The sequence below is a fragment of the Osmerus mordax genome, chromosome 13 (genome assembly GCF_038355195.1).
Source record: "Osmerus mordax isolate fOsmMor3 chromosome 13, fOsmMor3.pri, whole genome shotgun sequence".
Taxonomy (NCBI): Eukaryota; Metazoa; Chordata; class Actinopteri; order Osmeriformes; family Osmeridae; genus Osmerus; species Osmerus mordax.
In genome coordinates this window covers 7,586,994-7,610,716 of record NC_090062.1, presented here as the reverse complement: position 1 = coordinate 7,610,716, position 23,723 = coordinate 7,586,994, and the positions used below count along the sequence as shown (strand labels likewise).

Here is a 23,723-nt window from a genome sequence, read left to right as displayed (position 1 = left end):
TTAAGATAAGCTAGAAAGGAATTCTTCCTATAGAACGAGGGATTGGTGGGCTGGACCTAACGAACTAAACTCAGAGTAATGTAAAGTATAGGAACCGAGGGTAAGGATAGTAGAGAATGGGTTAGAAATCATCATTGGCATTGACAATTTGACTTTCACATTGTATCTCACCGTGCGGCCGGGATCTACTTAGTCCAGGGGTCACCATGAAGACCGACAGGATCCCAGGACCCATGGAGGTTAGTTTCTTAGGGAAAACCATCCCGCTGGACCGGTTGGCAGCCAGCACTGTGTTCCTTTCCAAGTAGGTGAGCAGCATGTAGGGGCCTTTACCTAGGACTGCACAAGATAATTATACTGTGATATGTTTGCTATAGCATAAGATCTGTGCACATACTACTCCCCCTTGTGGTTTAGGAGTGAAGTATCTTTGCATACAAAGACGACTAAATACTGAGATTCCAATAGATAATGTAGATTGTTTATGGGACATAATACATGTAATACATGGAGATGAGTTACAGTACAGATATAGTACAGAATTGTGTAGAAAAAAAAGCTGGTTAAAATGTTTACCTTTGTTGTAGAATTCACAATCAAAGGCTAAAGAGAAAAACAGACAACTTAGTTAACAAAAGTAATACAAGCAAGGACAATATGACAAAAACACAGTTTTATGAGACAAGGGCTAGCACTTTACAGTCGATTATGGCGCTGGGCCAACAGTATGTCAGCAGGTCCCCTGACTTACGGCACATGGACGGGGAGCGCCAGTCAATGGTGATCCCTTGGTGACAACAGCGGTGGGCGTAGGCGGCCACGCTGGTGCAGAAGCACTCGCAGTCTCCTCCGCGGCTGCAGCCACACGTGTCAGACAGGCAGTTCATGTAAAACCAGGTCACATCCACCTGGGAAGGGGGGGGGGGTCTTATTGAGGTCTTATTCATTTAGCAGATACTCTCATCAAATGCAACACCCAGATAGTTTACCTATAATTGTAATTCTATTATTCCTAAAATAGTATATTGAGGTTTATAATGAATGTTATGGTGGAGGGTACCATCTTGATAGTAACTAAAAGATACCGGTAGTCATAACAAGTGAACCAAATGAACCAGGGTGAAGATTACATGTACGAGGGAGAAGGTAGACTCGAGAAAGTGGCCCCAGTTATACTGTCAGATAAGGAACAGGGACTGTCTAAGCCCCTGATTAAGTAAACCCCTTTATTCTGGAGTCAGCTGGACCTTGAAAGCTCAGACTCAAATAACCAGTGGCACCCCCACCCCAGCACTCATCAACACGGACAGCTGAAATAGCACACCGAGAAACTGACGCAAGTGCACATACTCGCGTGTGCAGGCAAACACACACGCCAGCATGTAAAACCTAAGAAAGTCCTGTGCATTTGCTTAGTAACCCACATAATATGTATGTACACCTGGGCATGTGTGCAGGCATTCACAAACACAGAAGCACACAAAGAGCATAAATACTCAAAGCTACAACACATACATACAGTATATTAGGTCTATATATTATATATAGGTCTTGCAATGCAATTCAAATCAGAGCAAATAACACCAAGTGGCATTCCTTCAACTGGCAGAGGATTTGGTGGTCATGCCTGTACTCACCACTGGATGGCAGAGTTGGAAGACTTCACTAAGCAGGACCCCACACTTTCTCTTCGCAAAGGGCTCCCTCAGGGGACTCAGACTACAGGGGTGTCTAATGTCAGGACTGTTCACACACTGGAACATACACACACAAGCACACATCTGTCACTTACACACAGAGATGCACTGTCACTTTTTTTACATTCTTTGTGTTGTGACCATGTTGTACTCAACAAAGACTTGAAAGGTAGTAACCTATGTTAGTTAAATGACTGCGTTACTACATCTGAGTAGTGAGCTATATTGCCGTCTCCAGCATGTCAGAAATGAGTAGTAAAGGCATTATATATTGTATATCCTTATGTCGCAGGGGCTTTTATTTAAAGAAACGTACAAACTATCCATGCTCTATCTAATAATATAATAAGGGATGTGGGCTCAAACTCATCATGAAATGTATACACTGTGCAGAATTGCAGGAACCTTACTTCTTTGGGTATTCAAACCCATGATGAATTATGCACAAGGAATAACAGTTTACAGGAAATAACCCCTTATCACAGTAAGCAACCCAGGAGCTACCTCCGCTGCCGTCCAGCTGTTGCCAAACTCCTGAGCCGTAGGAGAGTCGATGTTCTCTGGAGTCCTCATCTCATTCACTGTCTTCAAGTCAAAGTTTCCACATAGCCCACTCAGTTTGCCCTGAACACAAGATGCCCAAGTCAGTTTCATCACACAACATCACTCCAAACAAAAATAAATGTTGATCTCTGCTGGAAAAGAGGTGAGGAAATGTTTACTGTATTTTGAAAAAGTTCCAACTTATTAAAGATTTCTCTGCTCAAATGATCAATTATGCTTTGGTCCATTGGTTCTCTAGACTGCCTCTGTAGTATGAGGAGCCCTGTGGGAAGGGCCATACCAGAGCAGCAGGGACTGGTCACAGTTGGTCCTCACCTGCCAGCGAGGTCCAGCCTGTATGTGGACTGTGGTCTTACGATCCCACAGCACTGTCAGGTCCTCCTCGGGAACATGGACCATGGTGAAGTACCCAGCATGCCAAATGAAGACGCTCTGTTTCCTGTCAATCACACTAGAGGGGTTCTGAAGGAGACAGGGCGGAGCATTAGACCCAGTTCAGGTTAGAATTATGAGATGGAATATTGATGCTGATGGGCTGGAGGGGGTAGTGTTGTATTCTTTTGTTTTTAGATGGTTTGATGTTAATTTATGTACATCTCAAAGGGATGAGCACAACAAAAAGTATCTGAACTTCAATAGTATTATTTTAAGATCACGGACCTGGGAGGTACACATGTAATGACTTACTGGTTTGCCACTTTCGTCATCAAAAGCAATGAAAGATCTTCCAATATTGATGACGAGAGACTTTCTGCAGATGATGCCGCTGTCAAAACAGTCCACGTTCTCAGCCGACACGCTCAACATCACCTCAGCAGTGCTCTGAAGGAGAGGTGCCAAAAGAGTCAAATAAACCACAGAATCTGCTGATCTGTTCATTAAAGTAATGTATTTACTTGTTTATTTGTTTATTTATGAAAATCACACATTCATATTTGCTTCAAACTTTCCTTAGGTAATTAATACCCATGAATCATTTATCCTGGTTTGTAATCTAAAGCATTCACACAGCCCACTATAATATTTGTAATTCATTTTTACCTTTACTAAATAAACTTTACACGCTCCAACGTAGTCAAACAGCAGACCGTCAAATGTCCTGTAGTGACGATCTCCATAGGCGGTGCACATGGACGGACACGGTCGAAACACACATTGGAAGGTCCCATGCTGGCAAATGCTGCAACACACAGCGTCAACCAAAGAAATACTATGATACATCTGCTACCACTTAAAGAAAGAATCCCATGTCACATCTAAGGGCCTCCTTTTGTGGGGATTCGGAGTGAGCGATTATTGCTGGGGGGCAGATAAAGTGAACAAGTCATGAAATGTTGGATCCCCGCTTATTGCGCCATTAGGCTGTCATCTGTATCTTCCCTCGCTACAGCTGGGAGAAATGGAGGGATGGGAGAAAGGTAGGACAAGAAAAGACTGAGATCACTGTGAGAACGTTTTCATCTCTCTAGGGACAGACAGTCCCAGGCAGAGTCCAGAGAAATGAAAGGAAGTCATACAAGGGCTGGCTTATTAGACCTGGTCTACTGAGGACCTGTCTCATCTTGGGAGAATAGAGAATTATAGGTATCGGGTGATGAGTTTCACTGTGGAAGCAATCTCAGGACTCATCGCTTTAAGCGAGAGATGATTCCCAAAAATTAGCTGTGCCGGTACAGATTTGTCTTAATTCACAAAGACATTGTTTGTGGTAGCTTGGGGCTGAGGACACAAATTTGTCCTCGGACAGGTGTAATCCCATGGAACACAGCCACTGGATGTGAGTATGGCCTAATGTGCAACCTGATAATGTACTTCAGTACTATGGTAGAGTTTTACCACAATTTACTTGCAGTTAAAAAATATATATTTTAACAATAACAGACATAAACTGTCATGACTCCAGATGAATCAGCTTCCTTCCCTTTACCCCTCTGTGTGTGTGTGTGAAGTTACAGTAGCTGATCATGACCTTGTTACTTTCATTTTCACCTGCTGTTGTTTGTCTCTCCATTTACACCTTGTCTGTTCCTCTCCTCACTGCCTGAGTGTTTTGCAGAACTCTTGTGTCACCTGTGTTGGTGTCACTCAAGCTTTCTGGTTTTCATTCCTGGAGTATATAGTTAGTTTTCCCTTGTTTTGGGGTTAGCTCAGAGAGGCTAAGTATTTTTGTTTTATTTCCACAGTGTGGATTTATTGTTTTGTCCTGGAAATCTGATTAATTTGGATTAATTCTTCTTTTTGACATCCGCTGCGTGTGATTCCTACCACTCCCACTAACATACTCAACTTTTTTATTTTTATAATGAATATATGGTTCATAGCTCTAGACTCAGACTATCTTATAAATGAAGTTTCTACAGTAAAATCTGATCCAAATTTACCATTGATAACAGGGGGAGATGACTCTGTCTCCTGGGTAATACTCTTTCCCCTTCCAAAGACATGGACATGCATCGGGTTCAAAGCACTCGTCGCCATGTTTGAGCATCCTGGAAACAAACAAACAAAAAAACACACACACAAAAGTAGTGCAGGTTTATAGACACAATCAATTCTGTTGAGGATAACAAGTTATTTCAAAAAGGGTTCTCCATGAATGGATTCATTTAGCAGACACTTTTATCCAAAGCAACATACAGGGGTTGTTTTGAAACTGGGACCTCTGGATCTTCTGGAAAAATGCTCTACACCACTGAGCTATCTCCTTCACTATACCTTTCCCATATAATTTTTATTCTAGCATTAGTTTTGAACTGATTCCATGAAACCAGCTAGGGCTATAGTATGTCCAGCACTGAATGAGATGTATAGAGTGTTGCATGCTGGGATGTTGGAGAGAGAGCCAGAGCAGTCTGGGTCCCATAGCAGAGCACTGCCAGTGAACAAGAGTGTTTCAGGGATGGGCAACTCCAGATGAAAAGGACCAACACTCGTTAGCTACATGAGAAAACCAGACAATTAGGATTCTCAGAGATAGAGAGAAACAGCCTTTGTCTGGGTGGTTCCATTCGCTTTCCACGCTGTTAGGCCTGGGCTGATAAGCATCTTGTAATATCCAGGGGCGAGCTATACCCACTGGCTAGAGAGTGTGGACAATGAAGCGACACATTGAATGGTCCTCGCCACAAACCTCAGGTTCATCTGAGTAAAGTTACACCCGAGATAAAGCGGTGTTAACAGTTCTCTTTATCTGCACGCCAAGGCACTGTATCGATTACTCTGATCAAAGAATCCATAATAATCCATTCTACGGACTCTGTGAGCTATTTATGAATAAATCTCCATGAGCATCTTTCTCCTGTTTGATTAAATTATATCTGACAAATTTGAAGAACTGGATTTATGGGGATTTGATACTGTACCCTAGTGATTACACATTTGATATGTGTTTGAAGATTTCAAATTTGAAAATGAGGTACTCCGGAATCAGATTTTTAGTCAAGTTTTGCAGTTCAATTCAACTTCCCTCTCATTTTACGTCTTGAAAGCTTTGGATAGACGGGCACAAGCACACCCAATGTTTTCTGTCTTCCAATCTTTTGTCTCGGTAGTTTCTATTTCTGCCAAGAATGTCACAATACGGAGGTCAGGAGATCTCAAAGGGCTTTGGCATCCCCGTAAAGTTGGAGGATGTTACGGCTGCCAGAAATGTACCTTACACTATGAATGGTTGTGAAATCTATGTCTAAAGAAAGAAAAGAAAAACGGGATATGCCATCCTTGTGTACTTATAATGTGAACTGCCTGTACCTAACTATAGTTTGTATCACTAAAATATTGAGTGTTAAAAAGAGTTTGATGCTATATCTGTGCACCCCTCAGACCTCAGTCAAATTAAAAAGTGCTGATGGTCCTAAACAGGTAGCAGGAATTCTTTAAGAGGCTTAAGAGACATCTGAGACTACACACTGCCTAGTTATTGCATAAATAAGAAACACTGCAATTTATAAAAGGGAGGAGTGACAAAGTAAAAAAGAAAAAAGAGAATCTCAAACGTAATTGCCTGGGCAGAGTTACACAAGTTCATTACTACAGGAATGCCTCCGCTCACAAAAACAGTGTTATGCCCGTTGCTCTCTAGAGAGGAAAGGGGAAAAAAGAAAGAATGAAAGAAAGACAAAATGGATGGGCGGTCATCCCTTACTAAAAAAGAGATGATGAGAAAGAGAGAAAAATAGACCAAGATGAAGACTGGGACCTACAGCAAGCTGGTAAAAAGCTGAGTTAAAATTGTTGGAGTCTACCATAATTGTACAAAACAACCTGCAAATCTCCAAGTCAAAATGATTGATTGTGGAGGAGCTCACCCAAGGAGAGGAGAATGGTAGAGAAGCTCATACTAGTTTAGGGAGTCTGAGGACATAAGATACAGTAGGCAATATTCAATTGTCAAAAAGCAGTGACTAGTTCTAGTTTGTCGGAGTTCATTAGACTTGTTATTGTGAAAATGAAGAATGAATGGTCACCATTTTTTTTTTTCATAAACAAAGTCTGCCATTGTGAATGGCAACACAATAGTTCTGCCTGTCAGCACCTCAACTAATGATTTCCTAATAGGGTTTTTTAAGTCTTGGTACAAACGAATAACTGTAGTTGACTGCATTCCAATGGCGGTGGGACCTAGCTGCTATAGATATTTATTTTAAATAATGTAAATGTTTATTTACAGATAGCTTTTAGTGACTAATTGATTGAGTATGATAACATGTTTGCAATTTAAGTTATATCCTTTATTATTTGACAGTATATAAAACACAGACTGTGTTTTCCAACCCCTGTGAGGCACCATGTTAAAAGCCAATTCAGGATTATATGTAAACCAATGTATGGCCACATCTTCACACATAATAAGACCATTCAGGTCATGACATACTTGTAATTATATCTGAAAGAATGTAAACTTCAGTATAAATATTTCCTAGCCTTGATTGGATTATTTAATCTTATGAATCAGTTTACAATTACATGTGAAATCACTTCCCCATCGCAAGAGTTATCAATATTACCATCTCCAGCACAGTGTCCCACCATTAGCAACATAAGGACTCTTTGTGTCCATATTTACAACTAACTTTCCGCCAAGCTATCAAGTTGCGGACAGTTATTAAACACTCATGACAGGATTTTCTTCATGCACCAAGATTTGGTTCCCATGATGATCGTGCATATGTGAGTCTGAGTGTGCGTGTATAAGCCGGTCTTGTTATTAAGGTCACTAACTCTGCGTGATTGTAATCTATGAATCACACCTCTTTCTTTGAGCCATCTTCCAATTTTCCCGCCACCCAACCACAGCTCTGACTCTGCCATCTTGGGTATCACGTACAAGTGGAACGTCTAGACGTTTCGCCCTTTCACAAAGATATCATCTTCATGCAGTGGGACAAGCCTTTTGGGTTTTGTCTGTCGTGTCTACCCCAGAGTACTGGCACATATGAACTCATTAACCTTTCTGATACCTTTCATTACATCACATGCTTCACCGAGGTTGTCAAATTTCAACTACATTTCAGAGCTTGTGTCCATGTTTGTCCATTCAGCAAGATCTTAATACATGAGCCAATGAGACTGAACCCTTGTTTTCTAGCTCAGGGTGGGTCTTAGTCAACTCAAATGTTATAACCTGTGTTGGTTAAGTGAGTCATATTGTGGTCCTAAACACAAATGAAACAACTTCCAAACGAGAGATTACATCTATCATAGATGGGCTGTCCAGCACAAGCATTTGAATGTATGAAACCGTAAACTCGTAATATTATCTGTGTAAAACCTTACAAAAGTGTCATAATCTTGGATATGCCACCATGCAGTATTTGGCTTAGGAGGCCCTTTAATATGCTCATCACCATGACTTGTCGGGTTATATTTCATAATATGGATACTTAACCCTCTCTCTGTCTAGCAGACATGGGGTATTAAGTGGATCAGGTAGCCTTAATCTGGCCCTTACTGTCTGTCTACCTCATCTGCTGGTGTAATGAGAATGGACTCCCAGGAATAGAGGGAATTTGAAAGCCAGGCGACGTCCCCTCTTGGTACTCAAAGGGTATAGGGAGTACACTTAGAATAGAGGGTGCTTACTCAGGACAAAGATCAAGGCAGATGACTCTGTGAGGTGTGGCAACTAGAGACTGTGTAGAAGACATCTTGAACGGTACCTCCGAAACTACAGAAGTTAGCCAAGGTACATCTTCAAAGAAACTACAGGCCTGCAACTTTGTGTTTGGAGGCTAATGACATCATTTACTAAGTCTAATCACAAGCGTATGGTAGATAGGGCCCTATCCATGTGTTGTATCATCAATAAATATGTCACAGAGTATACTAAATTATTGCCACATTTCCGAACCTCAATTTTCCACTACCGTGTATGGAGACCTAACCCCCCTTTAGCTCCAAGTGTGATAGTCATGAGAGGATTACCAGTAGCTGAGGGCTCAGTGCTCAGATGTTTCCCAGGCTTAGACACTGAGCTGCTGACCTTAGCAACAGTGACAAAGTCATGGATCACCCACACAAACTGACATCATAGGGTTTGACTAGGTTGTATGGTACAAGGGTTCCCACACGTACTTGAACTTCAAAATTATGTTCAAGGATGTTCAAGGGCAAGGCATGTTTCATAAATAGTGACTGTTTCAACTCCAGATTAAACTACCTTAAGGTTAGCTTTGAAAAAATCATCTGTTTTCAAGGCATTATATATTTAACATTTTTCAAAATCACTTTGATGGATTTCCAGGACATTTAGGCATAAATGTTTGCCTAAATGTGGTGACATCTCAAATATGTCCCAGTGCAGTACTCATACCAGGTTGATAGTACAAAATATTGTGCAGTACTCACCCAGGTGGACAAACACAACCAGGTACACAGGGCTCGTGTGTCGAGCAGGTGAGGTTAAGGAGGAAGGATTCGCAGGTTTGTTCACAAGCCAGGCCTCTGTCCATGCCCTCAGAGCAGTCCAGGTACATCTGACCTAATGGGCATAGCTTGTCTGAAAGAATGAATACGGTTTCAAAAACAAAGACATAGCAAACATATTCAAGTGTAAGAGTTAATTTGTCTATTTTGTTACAGTTTCTATGATTAGAAGTCAAAATGCAAAACAATGCTCAGGAAGACACACTGAGGTACAGAATGATACACATCCTCCCTAAGTAATGTTTGGAAAGAAATAAGTACAAACTTCTGAAATTATCTATTTTGAGGTGGGAGACACATCTGTTTCTATCTAAGTAATGCAAAATGATTGTGAATTGAACGTACCGCTCTCGGAGCTTTGCAACATCAGCTTGCCATCCTGACAAACCCTGAGGTGAAAAAGAGAGTAGTTAGGATTAGACTGCAGTTAGGGTTAGACTGCTATAAGAGGGCAAGAAGCCTGGAATCGTGGTCTATTTGGCGATGGAGATGAGGAAGAGAATCTTACTGTACACCTGCTGAGGTCATGATCACGTCACCTGGTGCATAGTCTGCCCCCAAGAAACTGCAGGGACACTCGCTCCTAAGGAGGCCAAATACACACACACACATAACAGACACAAAAATACACGTACACACAGGCATACATGTACAAACTCTAAATGTGTTGCATCATGTTGAACACTTGTCTATTTAAACACCTATGTGTCTTTAAATGACAATCAATATACCACTTGTACTTCTTTAAACTGTCATTCTTTTTCTTATTATGCTGAATTTGAGAAACATAAATTCCTAACCCGGTTACATCAGCACTTTAAGTGAATCATTGCCATTACAAAAATCTGAGCTAAAATGGCTGCGGACTCAATCGAGTTGTGCTAAACTTTGTTTAGCGGAGGCTAAAAGCCTTTGTAACATATAGGCCAGTGCAACACATCAGGCTCTGTATTACAAATTCTTTCTCACTGGTTATCAGATATCTGTGTCTTCCACAGCTTGAGTGGGGAATGAATGGGGGGGTTTCACGGAAAATTCCTTGATGTAACCCTAGTACATGGTAAGTAAGGCACAGAGCTACAGAAGATGTAAAAAGCTAGGGACATTTAAGGGGAATTAAGCTGCATGTCTCCCTGGGCAGAGAGTGTTGAAAAGGGAGTGTAATTGTTAAGGTCGGAAGGGGTCTGTCATGTCTATCGGACGACTTCAACAAGTTCCACTTAAAAGTCTGACCCTAAACTTCAGCTGAAATACAAATATCACTTTGAAGGGATTTGTTTTGCTTGCACTTCCTTAACCAGTTGCGATAAGCTTGACAGTTAACAAGCCGACTTGTCGGGAAACATGTGCAACCTAGCAGTTGAGATCGGAGTCTGCTCAAGTCAATATTTCCATTATACAATTGTCATAATTAATAATCCTCACTGCTACACAAATTTGAAATAATAAGCTACAAAAAAAATGATAAGTGGAATCAAGTGCTTTCCTAGTCACACGCTTTCCTTTGCAAATTAGGTCATCAATGAGCATAAATTACAACTGCAACAACAATACAAGTAATGTGCCGCTTAGGAAGGCTTTCATTAGAAAAAATATGCTGTTTCATCTTCATTTTTATTAACATGAAAACTCTAAATTTGGAATTGCTTTCCTCTTGGGTGTGTTGACCACATGCAGTCTCACCTGGGTACACAGGTGTGTGTGCGGGTGCTGTAGAAAGTGCCCTCCGGACAGACACACCCCTCCTCACACTCCTGCCCACAGTGCTGTGGAACGGCAAGGGCAGAGCAACGGCGCTGGCATGATGACACACACGTCCCATACTCCATAGTCTCAGGACACTGGATGGCTAGAGAGAGGAGGTGAGGTGTGTTACAGTAACATTGTGAGCAGACAAATGTTCTCTTTCAGGATGTTTTCAACTGGAGAAACGTTTCTGATTCCATTCTTTTAGGGATGATATTAAGTACCTCATTACATACACTTGATTATATAGAATATATGGTAGACATGTCTCCAATCAATCAAGTCCTGCAAACAATCCATTGAAAGCAATACACCAAAATCCAAAACAACATAAAAAACACTCACCGCAATCCGGCACGTGTGCTCGGAACCTCACAATGATGTGGTACTTGCGGCAGTGGCGTGCATAGTGGGCCAGAGCGGAGCACAGACAGGGAGCGCCACACTTGCACGTGTCGGCCCGGCACTGACGGTGGAACGGTATGGGGCTGAGGTATTCGTGGCACGTGGCGAACAGCTCCTGGTTGAGCACATCGCACATCTCTGTGGCGTAGGACGCTGGGTGGGTCAGGGTTGGAGTTAGACAAGAATCAATATGGAAAACGCTGGAGGATTTAGAGTTAGGTCATGTTTGGGCAAGTATAAACACTGTGTGAGAGGACTTTTGACTGGGGATCAACCCCAGGATAATTGTGTAGGTTCAAAACTTAACATCTACACCAGTCAAAGGACATACGGTACGGTGCATCCTGTCGTGGGAATGTACCCTGTGGAGCTGTAAAGCACTAGAGGGACTCACCTGTTTGCTGGTGCGTGTCACACGGATCGAGCTGGGGCAGGCTGTGGATGGGAGCACAGGCTGACGAAACTCTCCAGGCGTTCCCAAACAGCAATGGGGTGCTTTCTATCATCCCCGATGGAGACCTGAGGACAGGGACAAGCAGGTGAGTAGCATCCAGAGCAATGCCTTTCAAGGGCACCTTAGAGAACAGAACAAAGGCTTTTTCTTGGAAGATTTGGTGGCGTTACTCCTCGTATCAAACGAGGAACAGGGTTGTTCCTTTGTGCTTTTAACCCAGATAAGTGACGAATACACAAGCAAACTTATGTTATTCAGTGGGTCATATTCTTTTTGCTAGTTGAAAAAGCTTAATTGATTGACATTTACAGAGGACACAGAATACCCATCCTCTCCTTCACTATTCCAGTAACTGGGCTGCCCATGATTCCATTAAGGAAACATTTCAGGTGAATCTGACATGGCCACAGCCATCTCACGGCCACAGCCATCTCACTTGGGCGCTCATCTGTCCCTCTAAGAGAGGCGATTAAGGAGGTAACCTTTTGATGCCAACCGCTTGGTCAGTGTCCATTACAGAGAGAAAGAGAGAGAGAGAGAGAAAGAGAGAGAGAAGAGGGGCACTTCACTCTGGATCTCCTTGGCCCTGAAACGAGAGTATCCCCTCTCTTTATGACCAACCCCTCTTTTTTCTGTCACACACACCCCTCTCAAACACTCACAACCACTCTCTCTTTCTGTCTCTCATCTACCTCTTTCCCCCTCATAGCAGAGTGGCACAAAGAGTCTGGCGCCAATCTAAGAGAGCGCCACCCGCCACGATGGGGTCAGGGGGTCTGGAGATAGGCCGGACACACTTACAGAAAGTCGTCCTGAATGTTGCCATTGAAAGTGCCACACAGGCCGACCGTGTCCTCCTTCCACAGCTCGTCGACCTGCAGGTAGAGGCGGAACTCGCGCCAGCCGTACTGAAGTCGCAACCCGGGGGACGTCCTCACCTGCAGGAACATGGAGGACAGCTCCTGGATGTGGAACACGTCTGGGGAGGGCGGGGAGCATGGAAGGGGTGTTGAAAATATACTTCATGATTATTTTCTCATTGTTTCATAAAATCGTGAGTTTATATCACCTACAGTATATATTTACATTTAGTCATTCAGCAGACGCTCTTATCCAGAGCGACTTACAGTAAGTACAGGGACATTCCCCCCGAGGCAAGTAAGGTGGTGTCTTGCCGAAGGACACAACGTCATTTTTTCACAGCCAGAAATCAAACCGGCAATCTTCTGATTAATATCCCGATTACCTAACCGCTCAACCACCTGCCCCCATATTTCCTTGTTACCCTTTTCTACTATTTGTTGAAATAAGTCAAGACATTTCCTACCAAATGAGGTAGGATATGAGATGTCTGAGCTTAATGACACAATTTTCAAACACTGGGGGCACACAAAATAATTTAACCCACAATGAGAAATTTAGAGGATTGAAACACCTGAAGGAGTGAAAGATGAGCCAGGACAGGAGCAATACAATATGGCATAATTAAGTCAGAACTGAAAAATGTTGCCATCTAAAATAAACAACTTTCATTCAATACATTTCTGGTCCAGTCCCCCAACATCATCTGAATGTACATGAGTTCCTTTTAACAATGTCTGCCAGCTGACCCACCCCCACCCTCACCCCCCTCCACCCCCAAGGCACAATGCTCATGTGAGGTTACCATCTGAATAGGGCAGGGAGATGCGGTACTGGCCCGCCATGAAGACCTCTCCGAGGTGGCTCATTGTGATCTCTGTTCTCGGATCCTCGTCAATGACCAGGCTAACTGATTGGATGCAGGCTCCATCCAAATTCTGAAATTGAGACAAGATGGCTCGATTAAGAATACCGCCATTTTTCCTAATAGCGGCAATTCAGATGCAGTAGATGAATGGGAGAGAAAGCATATCAAGAGAAAGGGTTGAGGGGGGGTTGAGTGGGAAAACCATACAGGACAATTGTCTCTTTAGAGAGCTACCCACTTTGTCAATGGCTAGATGAGGTACTTAATTAGTTTGCAATACATTCCCAGCAATATCTCAGTTTGAGAGATGGTTTGGGCAGTCCATCCGCAGTGCAAATTTCTTAAGATAGGGAGGCGGAGAAGGTGCTAACAGTAAGCGATATGCTTCTATGAATCGTGTCTTTCACACAGCTGAGAAGTCAAGCCCCCCCCACCACCACCATAAGACCCCTCACTCCATCCCCTTCGTTCACTATCCCGTTTTCACACAGCCCGCCCTATATCCCACCACCTCCGCCTCCTCCTCCCTTCATCGCTCCCAACTACAAAGCAGTCCAGGACTCTGTCACTCTGGACCGAGATAAGGTCATCCAAGGGAATTGCAACATTTGGATTGGTCAGGGGCTGGGAGGGGCCCCCCTGACTTGACTAGAATGCTGTGTGACATCTTATACAGGGGCCCCACTTGCTGCATGTTGAGTAGTGGCATCAGCGGCCGGGGGGTGCTGCTGGGAAATTGGAGGCTTTGAGGAAGAGATGCTCTCAGTCTTTTGTTGCTTCTCATGTTTTATCTGTCAGGGCATTAGATGGTTTGATCACGACACACAACAGGCCGCAGAAGGGCTTTCATCTGTGCTCCCTCCCAGCCATCAGGTTTCAGAGCAAAATGTTAGAACCAAACTCCAGTTTCTGCATGATAATACGAACTGGACAAGGTAAAACATTTTCCTATCAGCGGAGTGATTACTGTGCAAACTCCTGTTCTATTTGAAAGACATACAGAGCGGGAGTTTGCCAACAAAGCTGATGGAAAGCAATATGATTTTAGTTTTCGATATATTTTGAAAATGATTCATTCGCTCTCATCATTTACAAAGCAATTACATAAGATCATCAAAGACAACCACATTTGGGCACCATTCATATCATTATGTTACCAAACAAATCAGTGTGTAATCACATCACTGTGTTGCGATATGATTGAGCACAATGCTGAAAGATATCCAAAAACGACTCACAGGTCCACAGGGTGCGTTCTGTATGGTGACAGTGAACTTCCCTGAGTTACGACTCTTTGCCAGGACATACTGGCACGATGCTGGGAAGCTGTACGTCCGACCATCGAATGACTGGAAGTACATATCCCCAGTAACAGAGCACTCTCCTGTGAGGGGTGAGGTCAGAAATTAGTATATAATTAAGTATAACATCAGCTAGTGAGAACCAGTATCGTTTCTTGACATACAATGTTAGACTCAAACCATATAGTAGCCTCACGCTGAAATTCATTACAGTATATAAATATTGATGAAAACAATATTTATAATTCCATTGGATCATCTTCTTTAACACCTCGTCATTTAAGTTGACATAAAATCCACACGAAAAAATGTGTGCATTGTCATGTTGGTAAGGTAAAGATGTGGACCTGGGCAGCTGTGGTCGGTGCAGTTCCACACTCCCCCCATGCATGTGCTGAAAGGTAGAGAAAGGGGAGAAGTGACCAGGTGGCTCTGGAAACATGAAAGCCTGCACTAATCATCCAGGACCACTGACAGAAATGGGACTGAGGGCAGAAGGGACCCCTCGATCCTGCCCAGATCAGAGATGGCTGAGATTAAATGTAGGATTGCAAATTTCCTGGAGAACATATGTGTTGTATGGGTAGAGCAGGAAAGAGTTGCAACAAACATGAAATATGAAACGTAAATTCATATTTGGATAGAGCATCATATGTATCACAAGGTATATTCCTCTCCCATAAAGTATTCTGAATTTGGTTTTGAGAAAACTATATTTTGTATATGGTCTCACCAGTTGTTGCATTCCTCCTGAACAGTCTGTCCAGATGGGTAGACCATGCCGTGGTACTCGCAGGGGCAGTCTGAGGGCTTCACACAGCTCCCGTCCTCATAGATCAGATCTGTGAGAAGATGTTAGACAAAAGACATTATTAGAAACTCACTGATCCCAGGTACTCAGAGATAGACACACATTTTCCACAGTTGAAACTATGGTAATGGCGACATTGGGACCAAAAAAACAAGTTGTAAAACTAAGATGTCTCACACAAACTGAATTGGGGAAAAATCCAGCTACAAGACAGCTACATTCAGTTCAGGAGAACTGCTATCAAGAAGAACACAGGTTCCATGTCTTACCATCGGGACAGTAACAGCCATCCAGACATGGCAGTTTGCTGTCGATGCACATCCGGTCCATGTTACAGGATACCGGGCAGCAGGTGATGCACTCCTTGTACTGCAGCTCAGGAGAACACTGCACCGCTGATGAGAACACACAGACAGGAAGTGACATCATAGGGGAATGCACTGATACAGGTCACTGTAGTCATTGAGGGCCTGGGTGAAACCTTTCGTGACTGTGATGGCCAAAACAAAAATGGTTGATGTGCAAACTTAGCCACTAAAGCAGTCAGCTTTGACTGGCAACTGAACATAACTTGTGGGTTAACAAGCCAGTTAAAGCCAGACTGCTGTAATTTCAACATTTACATGTCAACACTCCAAGGAATTCATCTAGGAATGTATATACTAATATACATTGACACATATTTAGATTTCTGTCATGTAATTTCTGTCTGACCTAAAATAGTTACATCCATCTTAATAAATTAAGGAAGGGGCAATGAGATTACGTACCACACTGCGGTATGTGTGCCCGCCAACGGTGCAGTGGGTGGTCAGCATGGGCACAAGCACGGGCGTACTCAGTAAACACCTGGCATACCACATCCCCATTGGGACCCGACCTTCAAAGGAGAGTAACAAACAACGACTCATTCATTTGGGCCAGATAGATGTGTGTTTAGAAGGGCTGTTTAAATGAACTTCTACGGTAAAACTATGCCAGGCCAGTTTCAATGTTTTTACTTAACCATTTGATTTGAACATAAATGAAGAATTTGCCTTATTTATTATATGCCATATTTTTCTTAGTTACCTATTATGCACTTTAACATGTTATCTGTTATTGAACTTAAACTACTATAAGCAACACACAATCATAATATGCAGCATATAGTGGTGGCAGTATAACTTACTGGCAGAGGTCATTGGAGCAGCTGGACATGTAAGACATCGGACTGACAAACTCATGGCAGGTCTTGAAAGGCTCCTCCAGCAACATGGCGCACACCTCCTCTACTTTCTATGACAATAAAAAAGGAACAAAACCATCTATCTGTGCCTTCAACCTTTAACCTAACCTATATCGAAAACAAAACCAGTATTTGCAGTGAGGGTAGTCTGAAGTCCTAGACCCTCAGTCAGAGGTACAGAGAAAAAGAAATTGTCAGGGCTTACCCTGCCTATTGTAACATACCACTCCTACCCACCATCCAGCTTGGGGACCCACTAATACTTCAGATCTCAAACACTGGACAAAGCACCTCTCAAGCGTCAACAAAACATGCCCTTTTGCCTGACCATTATTATTGATTTTAATAAAGACATTGACCACACACTTGGATCCAAGTTCAATCTCCATCATATTTCTTAGTAACCTAGAAACCTATGTTAATTTACTAAAACAGATAGTTAAGAAGTTACGTTTGGAAAAGTGTTTTAATGGGTTGAAGGTAGAGATTTGGAACAGTACGGTACCAGCATGGTGTGGGAATCCTGTGAAGCGCAGGGCGAGAGAAACATGGAGGGCACCGGGGCACACCTGGCCTGGTGAGGCTCCTCCTCCACCCAGCTGTTCCCAAACATGGCCAGGTCCTGAGTCAGCACGTCTGGGGAGAGAGACAGAAAGAGAGACACGACCACCACCATTCCACTGTAAATCTACCATACCATTTTTCCGTGTTCAGACACTGTTTTCTAGACTCGAAAACTGTGTTCAGACCCAGTTACAGACTTTGCATCCAGATGTCCTCCTATGCCACTTCTGGTAGAAACATGAAATTCAGTAACTGACTAACACAAAAAAACGGTGCACAATGATCATGTCTTTCAAGACAGGTCAACGATGATGTTGTTTTTAATGTTTATGTAACCTATCTCCCACATATCTGAGCCCCTACTTACCGTAGCTAGTCTTAAGGTCATCTTGAACATCGGCGTTGAAGTTGCCGCACATGCCACAAGTTCTGCCCACATACTCTGGGCTGAGCTTGATGTAGACAGAGCCACTGTGACCGTCCCAGGCCAAGGTAAAGCCCTGCTGCTGGGTGACCAGGACGTACTGGGAGATGTACTCCAGTTCAATGTCGTGGATGTGGTATGGGAGCTGGAGCCTGAATGAGGAAAGAAGGTTCAGTCAGTACATTAAATAATAGAATTAGCAAAGAAGATGTACAGTGTACGGTATGAGGGTGTACTATACACGGAAAGCACAGTTCTGTCTCATGACAAGTACACATTCAACCTTTTTCTTTCACGGAAATAATGTGGGATTAAGTAAATTTATGTAGATAGTATACAGATCCTAATTGTTCACCTTTGGCCTTTGAAGGTCACATTGGTCCTGTGCAACCTGACCTCGCCTTCCCATGGCAGAAAGAGACTAATGGAACGAGTGCAGGTGTATGGAGATGACTGGCAGCCTGGGTCATTGTGAACCTGGAGGGGATCAATCACTTAAAGTCTTTACAGAGAAGAGGCAATATTTTTCATGGCTTTTCTCTTCTTTCAAAGAACCAGAAGATCCAAGATGATAAAAGTTATGGTCACATGGCTAAGGCTGTCCATTTTGTAAGCATCTCTTTGATTAGCAGAGAATTGATATTGCCACTTTGCTTCCTATTCTTGTGCTCCCATGGAGTGAGCTTTCCCCTTCTCTTTTTCAGGAACAAAGTCGAGGTTTGTTTTGAATCTATTCATTCATTGTGTGTAATTACAGTATTTACTGATAATGGACATGGATAGACTCTAATAATTAGATGGCCCAATCTTCAGAGGAGAATTTGACCAGAGGCAAAGAGTGTACTAAATGCAACCACTTTCAAAACCACTCCAAGTAGAGAGCAGTTCGAAGCAAGCGATACTTGGGGAAAACTTGGAGATACTTTTTTCCAAAAGCTCACTTCTTTCAAACCAGTGATTAAGTTTGTCCAGTTTAACACTTCATCTATAATGTACTGTCTATGGTATACTATGAAGCATGTGGTGTTACTATGGTAGAAGTTGAGGGTGTACCTGTATGACTACGTTGGACTGGGTCGTGTCCTCACAGTCCCGCAGCAGAGTGTAGGTACACTTGCCAGGGTAGAAATAGTACAGGCCGTCAAATGTCTCAAAGTTATACTGGCCCCATGCCCGACATGTCATCTCTCTCTCAAACCCTGCATTGGGAACTGGACACACAAACAGACATAAACATAGAAAACAAAAAATAAGCCAACAAGAAGATAGACTGAGATACTGTAGACAAGCATTAGAATGTCTGCTTTGATACAAAATGTTATGGCACCATCAAATCTGTTGTTTTCAAAGAGGTTACCAAAGACTTCCATCACATCAGGTAATGACTGAGCTGTTACCTGTTTGACAGCGTGTTCCAGTGGCTTGATATAAACTGCAGTCACAAGTCTCTGGGTGTACACACTGGCCTCCATTTAAACAAGGAAACAGACAGGGATCTAAAAAAAAAGAAAAGAAATATATGTCCGAGAAGTAAACGAGAAGAACAATGTTGTTAAAAGTAATAATGAAAAACATGTTCAATGTTGTGACAATGTTGTGTGATGCCCTCAATGACAATGACATACTCATGTCAAGACAAAGTAGCTCAACAAACTGTCTTAGGTGTAGCCCTCTTTGGCATCTTTTGCCTCTCCAACCCAAATTCCTGGAAAGTCACAACTTCCCATAACGATGACTTCAAGGGGAAAAACCCCACCTCTGTTTCATGTTCTTTCCCCTCCTCCTCTGTCTCGAACGGTGACTTTATGTTAGTGTCACACACCAATGGTCCTGAGTGTCCCGCCACCCACACACCAAAAATAAAAGGTTCCAGAGGGTGCACACAACGCCCCAATTATATCTTGCCAACATGAACAACATATGGCCAGTGGTTAAGGAGACAGCTGAACAGTGGCCATACAACCTGACCCCAGCCTGGACCCCCGACAGCCTATAGAGGTACACCTGACATCAGAGACCCCCAGACTGGGCTGAGCTTGGGGTTGGATAAAGGGTCTCCCCTCGCCCCTTCCCCTACTCAGTGTGCTCCATGTATAGGGAGGCCAGACAGAGAGGTCAATTGTTCTTCCAATGAAGCACAAGACTGGTTGTGGATCTGGGGGGTTTGAGTATGAGTAGAGACAGGACAGTAACTTTGCACTCCTCATTCAATGTATGGCTTTAACTGAATGTCTCACATTGAGAACTTAGGGACTGAGTATGGGTATTATAGTGGAAAGAAGTGCATATTTTGAGGTGCTAACAACATGAGTGAGCATCTTTCATGTGAAATACATTAATGTATATAAGAAGCTGTTCAAACAGAAAAGCGGTACCTGTGGCTCTGCGTATAGATGGCTTGTTTGAAGATTTGTAGAGGGAAGACGTATTGTTTGGAGCTGTGTATACTGAAGGTGTACCAGTGGATACTTTGACTGAGGACAAATTGACTGATGTGGCAAAAGTTGTATTGGTTGAAGTCCTGTTGGCTGATGTCTTATTGGTTGATTTTGTGATGGCTGACGTGTTACTCGATGATACAGTGGCTGATATTGCTGTTGAATTGGCAAATATGTTGGTTGCTAATGCTGCAGAAGCTCTTGGGAGTTCCTTAGGAGAGGGTAAAACAAGTAATCAATGTCAGTGAAATGTCAATCAATTTGAATTGAATACAGTACAGAAGCAGAGCATAAACTTGACCCTGGACTTGCATTTCTAAGTCTGGTTTAAACAACTAGCCTATGATAAATGTTATCATATGGAGATCCTTGGCAGTGTTTGGAAAAGTGAGCAATTTATCTTTGTCAGCAAAACTAAAACTAAGTCCTTGTAACACAACCTGGATCGTTTAATTAATTGTGTTAACGTTTCTCGACTTTAATATCTAATACAGCAATGCCTCGACAATCTGGAGAAACAAGCCCTGCTCTCAGATAACAGATTAATTAAGGTTTGATTAAATGTTGGACATTGAAACGTTTTACAAATCTGCGTCTTGTCTGGCAAAATTCCGTCCTGAATTACATGTGTTGGTGCCAAATCAAATCTAGAAAATGATCAAGAAATCCAGGTATCGCAGGCTTCTAGTCAGTATGTGGGTGTGTGTGGATAGAGCTGTCATCCACCCTTGATTATCCTACAGCGATAGACCTTCCGTCACATAGAAACTTGCCAATAGGACAAAAAAAGTGTTGGGTGTTCTCCCATTTGAGTTCAGGAACAATGCGAGCGGGTTTGGTAGTTCTAGATATAAAGCTTGTGCAGTTTAGGTTTAGATCAAAGTTGAGACAAAAAAGAAGCAGTTTGTCCTGTCTGCCCCAGAATGCGCTTTTACCTCCCCATAGATGCAGCACATATTACCTCACCTGGGACTCAACCACCACCTGTATTACAAACCTTCAACCCTGTCTGAACACATGAGCCCTCAAACCTCTGCTTTCATCTCAGAGAGCAGGGACAAAGCCTGGCGAGGGGAGAGGCAGCATTTGTTTGAATAATTAAAGTTAGGTAATTAGCCAGGGTATTGTGAGTGGGGGTGAGATAACAAGACCACAACAACAGTAGTCTTGTTTTCATACTAAATGACATGTATGGGAGTCACTTTGCACGCAACCTATGCACACACACCATGATGGAGATAGCCTATTGAGTAAGATAGCCTACGTGTTCCAATAGGCTCCTGAGATTCTTTTTATTGCTGTAACAATGCATTTGAAAGATTACTGTACAATGACTGGCCGCCATAGACTATAGTCAAATAACTTCTACACTCTTTGCTATAGTCTACAAAATATACCAGGATATGACCATTTGACCTAATGATCGAAATATGAAACTAATCAATCGAAGTGGAATACATCATGGCAATAGCCTAATATAAGGAGTTTTGAGAGTGTAGCTCACTGACGTTACTAATCGCCTGCATTTCATTTTCCTGGTTTATTGACTCGAAATATTTGCTCTAAAGGTCGGCTGAGAATAGGTTGATTGTGTAAACAGTGTCATTAATCAAGTTCATGTTGGGCGTTAATACATTTGCATTACACGTGCATTTTATCGGAATGAAACTCCTAATAATCCTGACTGCTGGCTTCTGTGCCTGACGTATTTAACGTGCTCTATCAATGCAACGTTTCAAAACAGCGGCTCCGTTCGCCTACCTGCCCTCTTTGGGAAGCGGTATCCCATTTCGGCAGCATTATACTGCTGCTTTTGCTGTTGGAAGAAAGAGAACAAGGCGAGGTTTGTTCTTCACAGGTAATCAGCACTTGTGTTAGTCCGAAAAAGAGGCATTGCGCAAAAGACAAAGCTTTTTCCCTGACACCAACAGAAAAGGCTTCCACTCAAAATCACTATAGGCTACAGAAAACAATTGATGGATGGTTAAAACTTCTGTATAATTTTTTTGCATGCACAAATTCAATTTTGCACTTGATGTTACAACAACAAAATTATAATAACAATAGGACTACGTGTTATTAATATTATTAGGCTACCGTTATCCAGAAATTAATTAGCCTAGGCCTGTCATTTGCATAACAATAATAATAAATGAGATAATCTCAAAATGCAAAAGAATGAAACATGCGCCAAATTAAGACTCACTTATCAAAATCATTCCAGTTTGTTATGTTCACTCTGTCAATACCCCAAGAAATATGCGCTGAAAAAACAAAACAAAGATAACAATCATAAACAGAATCCTGAAATAGCCTTCTGTTTAATGAGTCAATGGTATAATTTAGGCTAGAACAAAACATAACTGTTGTAAAGGTTATTTGCAGAGTTAACTAATTGCAGATGGCCGTGAGGCGATGTGTTCAAAGTAGATTCTAGAGAAGTGCACAGCTGCTCCGGCACGTCTACAACTTCAAAAATAGGCTAAGTAACAAAAAACGGTTGGATTAAACAAACTAAATGTTGTTAATTATAACAAAATCAATAACACACAATTAGACATCACTTACCTTGATAAATAAGGATAAAATAGAATGATAAAAAATGCAAAAATCTTTTCCTGCTAAGACTTAAATTAGGATCCATTCGTGATTCATACGACCCACGATGAGTGGAATCAGTTTCTCCCCTGCCAGTTAAAATCAAGTTTAACTGTACCATCGAAACATTTTTTCTGATACCATCACGTTTATTTCCTCCGCATAGACTCGCACTCCCTCTCTCTCTTTCTCCATTCAGCTGATCAAGTGACCATCCTTGCTCCTTGGTTAAGGACCATCCGCTCCATCCTATTTGCATAATATATGCAAGGTGAACAGGTAGTCGCGTAAAGGCAGACGTGAGAATGTCGTTTTATGCTAAATGTTGATCAACAAAGTCATAAGACCCTGGGATAGTCACAAGATTTGATATTGTTTGGGGATTCATGCCAAATCCGTAAATGTTATCAAATATAGGCCTATAGTAACATAAAAACGGTTGGGCTAAGATTCATTTAAATAATTCAAGGAGAAAGCAGGTGTAGGCCTACCCAATTAGGCATTGCATGTAATTCGTTAGAATTTTTGGAATTAATATAAAGTTGAACATGAAACCTTTTAAATGAATGTTGCAGTATATTTCAGCCTAATTGTAGCCATCGACTCTACAGGCAAGTCAAATTGGCTCGTTACCATTTAGGCCTACCGGTGAAGTACCCACCTTGCTGTTTCGATGGCGCCCTCGTGTGGGAAGTATAAGGAAAACATCGCAATAATTCTGATCCTGTTAGCTTTCCCTCATTCTTTTCTCCTCTTCTTGTAATTATCCATAATTATTATTAAAAACAGTATCAACTGGATCTGTGAGAATGAGCAAAGATTTAGGGTAAGTAATATTCT

The 23,723-nt window shown here is 42.3% G+C and overlaps 1 protein-coding gene across 1 annotated transcript in view; it reads right to left on the bottom strand.

Moving 5' to 3' along the window:
- otog (otogelin) overlaps positions 1–23,723 on the bottom strand; it is a 39,590-nt gene that overhangs the window by 15,265 nt on the left and 602 nt on the right. Inside the window, exons 2-30 of the mRNA XM_067249423.1 lie at positions 22,047–22,101; positions 19,245–19,343; positions 18,901–19,058; positions 18,203–18,324; positions 17,791–17,999; positions 17,365–17,495; positions 16,803–16,909; positions 16,402–16,511; positions 15,901–16,026; positions 15,554–15,662; positions 15,168–15,214; positions 14,758–14,903; positions 13,457–13,589; positions 12,592–12,769; positions 11,731–11,855; positions 11,277–11,489; positions 10,869–11,034; positions 9,694–9,768; positions 9,531–9,574; positions 9,108–9,258; positions 4,643–4,750; positions 3,303–3,441; positions 2,949–3,083; positions 2,577–2,723; positions 2,202–2,321; positions 1,638–1,754; positions 752–908; positions 577–603; positions 172–339 (exon numbers count right to left, since the gene is read on the bottom strand). Of these exons, the coding sequence (XP_067105524.1) occupies positions 172–339; positions 577–603; positions 752–908; positions 1,638–1,754; positions 2,202–2,321; positions 2,577–2,723; positions 2,949–3,083; positions 3,303–3,441; positions 4,643–4,750; positions 9,108–9,258; positions 9,531–9,574; positions 9,694–9,768; positions 10,869–11,034; positions 11,277–11,489; positions 11,731–11,855; positions 12,592–12,769; positions 13,457–13,589; positions 14,758–14,903; positions 15,168–15,214; positions 15,554–15,662; positions 15,901–16,026; positions 16,402–16,511; positions 16,803–16,909; positions 17,365–17,495; positions 17,791–17,999; positions 18,203–18,324; positions 18,901–19,058; positions 19,245–19,343; positions 22,047–22,101 (3,622 nt within the window). The remainder of the gene's footprint in view (positions 1–171; positions 340–576; positions 604–751; positions 909–1,637; positions 1,755–2,201; positions 2,322–2,576; positions 2,724–2,948; positions 3,084–3,302; positions 3,442–4,642; positions 4,751–9,107; positions 9,259–9,530; positions 9,575–9,693; positions 9,769–10,868; positions 11,035–11,276; positions 11,490–11,730; positions 11,856–12,591; positions 12,770–13,456; positions 13,590–14,757; positions 14,904–15,167; positions 15,215–15,553; positions 15,663–15,900; positions 16,027–16,401; positions 16,512–16,802; positions 16,910–17,364; positions 17,496–17,790; positions 18,000–18,202; positions 18,325–18,900; positions 19,059–19,244; positions 19,344–22,046; positions 22,102–23,723) is intronic.